The 8110-nt window shown below is 34.4% G+C and overlaps 1 protein-coding gene across 3 annotated transcripts in view; it reads left to right on the top strand.

Moving 5' to 3' along the window:
* sptbn5 (spectrin, beta, non-erythrocytic 5) overlaps positions 1-8110 on the top strand; it is a 90874-nt gene that overhangs the window by 5192 nt on the left and 77572 nt on the right. For all 3 annotated transcript variants that reach the window (XM_055005750.1, XM_055005749.1, XM_055005751.1), the window contains exon 3: positions 445-567. In XM_055005750.1, the coding sequence (XP_054861725.1) occupies positions 454-567 (114 nt within the window). In that variant the 5' untranslated portion in view covers positions 445-453. The remainder of the gene's footprint in view (positions 1-444; positions 568-8110) is intronic.

The following is an 8110-nucleotide window of genomic DNA, read 5'->3' as shown; positions in this document are numbered from 1 at the left end:
AGGCAGAAAACAACCACAAAGAGACACAAATCAAACACAAAAAGACAAAAAAATCACCAAAAAAGAGATGCAAAACACAACAGAGAGAAAAAATGACCACAGAGACACAAGATAACCACAAAAAGACATGAAATCACCAGAAAGAGAAGCAAAACGACTGCAAAAAGACACAAAGCGGCCACAAAAGGACACAAAATGACTAAAAAGAGACACAAAACAATAACAAAGATGCAAAATGACCACAAAAAGATACAAAACAATGACCAAAAACCACAAAACGACCACAAAGAAAGACAAAATTACTACAAAAAGACATCAAACTATCACACAGGGACACAAAATGACTAGAAAGAGACACAAACCAACCACAAAGAGCTGCTGCAGATTTGACTCCGCCCTCCTTTACCTGATCACTAACCCTCGTTGACACCTGGTGTGTTTCAGCCAATCAGGATGGAGGGGGAGGAGGATGGGGCGGGGCGAGTGCGGGAGCTGCAGGAGCAGAGGATGGCGGTCCAGAAGAAGACCTTCACCAAGTGGATGAACAGCGTGTTCTCCAAGAACCGGGTGAGACAGAACCTCTTCAGAACCTCCAGTAGTCAACACGTTCTCTGGTTTACCTGCTGCTGGAACACACCTGAGTAAAGACCAACAGCTGATCCATAATGATGAGTTCATAAACTGGTTAAAGGTTCAGTTCATTCAGAAATAAATATAAAAATTTACAGTTTAACCAAAAACATCTCAGATTTTACAGATGTTTCCTTATTTTCTGAAATCTTCTGTTATTATCGGATCTCCAGTAATAATTCAGCTTCATTTGATTAATTAAATATCCCTAAATATCATGTTTTAGTTAAAGTGACGGCGCCCTCTGGTGGTGGTTTGTAGGAGCTGCTGTGGAGGAGGTCGGGGTGGATGGACGGGTCTGCAAAACATGGGAACCTCTAAATCTTATCATTAAATATTTTTCCTTTTGAAATTTGGATTTTGAAAATGTATTTTAAAATATTTCTGTTTCTATTCTAGTTTCTGAAAACTTGGACTTATTATTGCATATTTTAAAAATCCAATATTTTAACCTTTTATCTCAAGAGTTGGACTTTTAATTTCAGATATTTGACTGATAAAAATTTCACATTTTTTGGCTTTTTTTTCATAATTTTGACATTTTTTTCCCTCTAAATTTAGAATTATTATCTCAAAAGTTGGGCTTTTTATTTCACGTAGTGTCTCAGAATGACTGTTTATCTTTTGTGGCTTCATTTTGAATTCCATACTTAAAACCTGGAATTTATTTCAGAACTGAAATTTAATATCACAAACATTTAACCTTATGATGTAAAGATTTCAGTTTATATCTCAGTAATTAAACTTTGTCTTAAACATTTCTGCTAATTTACTTTACTAATTTATGTCAAAATCTGACATAAAACAGTGTTAATTTTTAATTTTTTAGGTTTTTTTATGCATAAATGTGACTTTTTGTCTTTCAGTTTGGCTTTTATCTCTCAATTCCCTCTCTAACGGTGAAAAAGGAGGTTCTCTAGTCCTTTTTTCCGCCTGTATTTAGTCTCCTGCAGTAAATATTGAAGAGTTTCCATGCTGGTGTTCTGTTTGTGTTTGTTGTTGGATCAGACACTTTTATTATTACTGGAACCAACATGAATGCAGGTGAAGCACAACTCACTGCAGTGGTTCCTTCGTGCACGACTTCATGGGTTTAAAACCAGACACTGATGAAGTTTGTTGTAGAAAAGTGGAAAAAGTTTATTTCAGTGACTGTAGATGAATTAATGGACCTGAATCTGTTCTAATTAAAGCGTCTGAAGTCGACATTAAAGCCATGATGTGATTAAACGTCTCTAGTTGCAGCAAATTATCCTGCAGAGAATCACACTTTAATAATACGCTAAGAACTGTAACATATGAAGCTTTTTGGAGCAAAAAAAAAAGTTAAACTGCTAAACTGACCCTGTAATTTTTACAAAGATGTGCAGATTTAAGAATATTATTATTAACTTCATCCTGATGCCCTGATATTGGACATTTTTACATCTTTTTAGATTAAGTTAAAGTATTTTTTCCTTAGTTTTTAAAGCATTTTTAATAAACATTAGGTTATCATCTAAAGCTGCCTTTAAATAAATATTACCAACCCATAAAAATAAAATAAAAAAACTCTTTCTGTCCTTTATTCTTTGTTGTTTTAGATGCTAAGGTGCTTTTTGTTTTTAAAAGTTAAGTAGAGTTCTCAATTCTGGATCTTAAAAATTCAAAACAAATTGGTGTTTTTGGTACATGTTTGCAATTCATCTTGAATTTTAAACTTTTTCTGTTGTGTTGTGATGTTATGTTATGATATTTTCCAATAATTATGACTTTTTTCATTTTAATATCAAGATTTTAAAAGTTTTGCATGATTTTTTATTGTTATCTCATAATTCTGAATTTTTATGTCATAATTTTGACTCTTTATCTTGAAATTTGAATTTTAAAATGTTTCTTTTTACCCTTAGTATAAAATTTTTTAACAATTTGGACTTTGATCTTTCTGAAATTTTGAACTTTTTATGTCATAATTTCAACTATTAATCTTATAATATTGGCTTTTTAAAATCTAACTTTTCTATTGTTTACATTATGATTTAATTTTTTTTGCATGATTTCAACTCACTATCTCAAAAATGTACTTAATTGTGTTGTCATTTAACTACAGCTGTTGGTGATCACATGAGCAACATGAGTATAAATACAGTAGATTATTAGAGTGCTTCTTTTCAGTATTAACCTGTCGTTCTGTGGTCATTTCCATTATTTTGTGCTGATTTTACATCACCATGTGATCATTTTGTCATCATTTTCAGTCTGTTTGTGGCCATTTTGTGGTAATTTCAATGTTGTCGTGGTCATTTTTTGGTCATTTGAATCTCATTCTGGTGATTTTGAGTCTCATTGTGGTCATTTTTTGTCTTTTTATGGTTATTTTTCACCTCTCTATGGTCTCCTTTGAATTTTTTGTGCCCTTATAGTCATCTTGTGTGTGTCTTTTTGGTCATTTTTGCGTCACTTTCTAGTCATTTTGCCTGTAATTGGGGTCATGTTGCGTCTTATTGTAGTGATTTTATTTCTCTTCATGGTCATTTTGGTGTTTTTGAGGTTATTTTGCACCACTTTATTGCCATTTTGTCTTAAACTTCCATCTCTTCATGGTCATTTTGTGTCCCTTTTTGAATGTTTTTGTGTCTTCTTGTGGTCATTTGGTGGTTCCTTTCTTGATGTTTTGTGCCTCTTTGTGGTCATTTTCATCTTTTTGAGCTTCTTTTATTCACCATTGAACCTCATGTTTTACTGTAGAGTGTCAGCTATGAAGTGATTAACTGTTAAATTAGAAGTTGTTGGTGTTTTCCTGTCATTTTAGAGGAAGCTTTGTTCCACTGTAAGTTTCTTCTTGTAGTTTTAGCTGCTCAGTGATCTCAGCCCGTGTTGTTTTCAGACATAAATGTGTAAAAATCCTCCGTGTTCGTCCTGCAGAACCAGAAACCAGCTGGTGGACTGATCCCAGTGTTCTGCAGATCCCCCTCCTCTGTTCTGTTTCTGTGTCGTGGTGTCGGCGTTATCACATTCCTGCCTGATAAGCAGCTAATTTCTGCACATTATCAGCTGCTAGCTCATTAAACTCTCATTAATCTGCTGATAAGTGACCTCAGCCTCCTGCAGCAGCGTTCTGCTCTGATTTCATGTGTTTTCTCTGATAAGCGATGCCAGCTGTTGGCTGAACACCGAGTCCTGCTGCGGATCATTCCCAGGATTCCTCTGGGGTTCAGCAGCAGGGAGAGATGTTTAGACCAACAGCTTCACTGTTTCTCATTCATTTATTTGTTTCACATGTTCAGTTTTATCTAGGTGTGACGTAATTAAGATACAGAAAACCTCAGGGAAGGTTGATTCATTATCTATTATCAAGCTATTTTCATGATCAACAAGTCTTCTTTAACCCTCATGTCATCCTGCGGAGCAAATTGACCCGTTTTAAAGTTTGAAAATGTGGGGGAAAAAAAATTTCACAGTGAAACTTCTGATGTCCACATTTTCAACATTTTTGGGGAAATTTTTGAACATTTTTTCATGGAAAAAAAGAAATATTTAAAAAAATGTTTCTTTAAGAACATTCACATAATCATTTTTTGTAGATTTTTTTGCCATTTTGTGGTTATTTTTGCAATTAAATATAGCCATTTTGTCATAATCTTCCATCTCTTTGTGGTCATTTGTGTTGTTGTGGTCATTTTGTGTCTTCATGTGGTCATTTTGCATACCTTTGTGGTCATTTTGTGTTTTTTTTCAGTCACATTGTAGCCATTTGTGGTCACTTTGAGTCTTGCTGTGGTCATTTTTTTTGCCTGTTTGTGGTCATTTGCGTTATTGTAGTAATTTTGCACACCTTTGTGGTAATTTTGTGGTTATTTTGCACCCATGTGCGGTAATTTTGTAGCCCTTTGTGGTCAGTTTGAGTCTTGTTGTGGTCAGTTTTTGTCTCTTTGTTGTTATTTTGCATTTTTATATGAAAAATGTGAGGTCATTTTTAGCATATTTTATAATGATACTGTGAATAATACAACATACTGTTCTATTGTTTTATCGGTGTTGTTGTTGTAATTCGCCCTCCGGCCGCTGGCGGCAGCACTGAGCTACGGAGTAAACAGCCGCTATCTTGACTTAAGATGGCGGCCGGCGGTAGTTAATAAATTCTGCTGCGTCACTGTGAATTCACCTGTCTGCAGGTTTAACCACCGAGAAACGGTGAGTCTCATTTATTTATTTATGTGTTTTTGTCACCGAAACAACATTTATTAGAGTACAAGAGGTTGAAACGTTCGTTTTTATTCGGTAATAATCCTAAACTCCGATAAAAGCTAATGTAGAGTTAGCATCAAACCGAACATGATTCATAGAAACTTGGTTTTTAAATTTTCCCCAGCGGCAGGTCGCGACTTTAGAATCACTTTAATATATCTGTGAATGTTTTCTAATCTGTCCAGATAAAGGAAATATTTGTCTGGGGAGAAATCAGCCCTTAAATCCAGCGTTAACATCGACCATTAGCGCAAAAGTTTGGCTACTACCACGGCTAAGCTAACGGCTAGGCTAACGACTAAGCTAACGGCTAAGCTGACTTGTAATGGTCGTATCAATGCTAGCATGCTAACCTACCATAAGCTAACCGCCAAAATAACCAACAGTTATACAAATTGAAATCATTTACTATAAAGAAAGTTATAACTTTAGAATCAGCTTTAATGGCCAAATATGTACACAACATAAAATAAGTTTGGTTTCAGCTGCTGGCGCCACCCTAGGAATAAAAACTATAGAGAGAAGAGAGAAAACAATAGTGGTAATAAAAATATATAATATAACACAATATTATATACAGAGATTTACAAGCTAGACAGGAACATATAAACAAATTACAAAAGCTACAGCAGTTTATTTAGATTTTTGTTAAATCACTGCTATATTACAGGTTGTAAACAACAGAATTTTAACTGAAGAAATTAGTTTTTGCTCCAGATTTACCAAAAAAGATTAAATATTAAGTTTCAATCTTAAGGTACGATATAAATAAACCAAAGGATTCAAACAAGTTGAAGTAGATGTTATGAAATAGAACATAAAATGATAATGTTATGAAATATGTTTGTCATAGATGGAAATTTACCATCAATTTAAGACGGCTTAAAGTTAGCTCTGCAGTTATCTGTTGTATTCTAGTGAGAACATTTAGTCTACAGTCACTTTTAGAGCAGAATGGATTCAAAATGTTTCGTTTGTAGCTTTTCTCGGAAGAGAATCAATTGCGATAGTCTGCTATAACAACATTTTTACATTAAAAAATGAACATTTATCTTAATTTTTGATATTTTATTCATCAATCTGTTAACATAAAGCTTATATAAAAAGGAGCAGCTGTTAATTTATCTGAGGTTAAATATGTTTTCTCTCTTCTCTGTAATTTTTTTTTTTTTTAGCATTTAATTTGATGAACACAGTACTATCTGTGAGGTCACAGGAATTCAAGTTAATTTTAGACATGGCCGTTGAAATAACCCTTCCACCTACTCTATGACTTCACAGTTCCCTGATAAAGAGACACTATCTGCAAAACTAAATTCCCACAAATCCTGCAGCTAAGTATTCACCCCGTTAGTGGAAGAAATCCAGAATTAAGGATCTAATCAGGCTCCGCGTTTCCACCAAACTTTACCGAAATCCATTAAAGGTTTCCTGCTTACAAACGAACAGGACGCAAACAAAACCTGGCTGCAGATTAAAATGACGTCTGACTGATTTTTTTTTTTTTTTTTTTATTATTGTACTTTTTAATCTCCTGTAACAGACACATCAAGGCCGCAGTAAAATAACTCAATCATTGTAATGAGTAGACCTGAAGCCTTCACTGTCCTTTTTTAAATAAGTAGATGAAATTCTATGCTTTAGAAGGAGGATATAATAATAAGCAATATATAAATAAAAATCACAATATTCCAATTATTAGTATTAATAAAAAATAAATAACAAATACCACAAAATATCTCATTAAAAATTTTTGGGGGAATTTTTTTTCTGGCTTTCTTTCATCTACTTTGGCATTTTATGTAATTTATTGTATTTATTTTTGATCTGATTTTAGCACCAGTATTTCACTACTCAAAGATATTCAGTGTACTGACCAAAAAACACAATATAGTGATAAAATTGCAAAAAATTTGTGTTAGAGAAGCTGCAGTCAGAGGATGGCGAGCACATTTCCTAAGTTAAACAAAAACCTGTTGTTGACTTATTTTTTCATTTAAAAAAAAAGTGACTCATTTGACTATGGCGCTGTGGTGGTTAACTGATTAGTTTTCTGCTGTAAATTAATCCTAAAATATTCTGATAATCGAATAACCAGTGTTAACCTTCTCAAATGTGAATATAATCTGGTTTCTTTCCTCCTCTGTGACAGTAAACTGAAGATCTTTGGACAAAACAAGACATTTGAGGAAGCTGATCCACATTTTTCACTATTTTAGAGATCAAACATTTAATTAGTCAAAATCATCTGTAATGAAAATAATTGTTTTGCACACCTTTGCTGCAAAAAATTAACTGTTCACAAGTAAAAGTTCATACTGAGGTAAAATTGTGTAACGTAAGGCAGTCGCTTGGTTTCATCTGGGACAAATCTGACATTAGAATGCCTTAGTTTAACTCTTTTTAATATTTTTGGTCGCCACCTGTCTAAGCACCACAGCTACCTACCAGCAGCCTGCAGTGTGGTACGTTAAGGGAACATCGTTAGATTGTAGTTTCTATTGATAACGAAATGTTCAGCAAGTGATGTGTTTTTCCTGAGACAAGGTGGGAAGTGGAACTAAATGAGAAAGTAGGTTTCACCGGTGCCACCAGTGAAAGAGTTAGTCTGGAGAGCTGCAAAACAAGACTCTTTTAAAATCTAAAGCAGTAAATCGTCAGGTTAAAGCCTGACAGAGGAAGGCGTGTCTGGTTTACTGAGAGGACGCCTGAGTTTAGAGGCTCCCGGTGGTCTGAGACACAAAGGAAACGTGGATTCTTTGCAATCTGCTTTTGGAACAAACACTTGGAGCCCTAAAGTGAGGAATTCCTGCTACCTTTAACATGAATCGGGCCTCTGACCTCCAGATAACCAGAGACATTACCTAACGACATCCTCCTCACTGGATGATGAAGGTTTACTGCTGACATCAAGTTATTTATATGTTTAGACTTTTCCAGGTGTTGTTATGAGTGAATGAGTGTTTACTGGGTTTATTAATACCCTGCTTCCACTTTTAGAAAATACTTTAACTCAAGAACATAAGAGCACAGCAGAAGTTATTTATAGCTGAATATTAACCCTCTGAACTCTGAGCACTTTCTGACACGCATTTTTCACTCCTGTCACATTTTTCTTTGTTTTTGAAGTCCTGCAGCCCTGTGGAACCAGAACAACATAAAGGAGAAAGAACTCAGATGTCTTCTGTCAGTAGGACACAAATCAGAAAAATGACAAATTTCTTTAAATATTTTATTATACAAAAATGTATGG

Source organism: Amphiprion ocellaris, chromosome 20 (assembly GCF_022539595.1).
Source record: "Amphiprion ocellaris isolate individual 3 ecotype Okinawa chromosome 20, ASM2253959v1, whole genome shotgun sequence".
Classification (NCBI taxonomy): domain Eukaryota; kingdom Metazoa; phylum Chordata; class Actinopteri; family Pomacentridae; genus Amphiprion; species Amphiprion ocellaris.
This window is presented reverse-complemented; position numbering and strand designations above follow the sequence as displayed.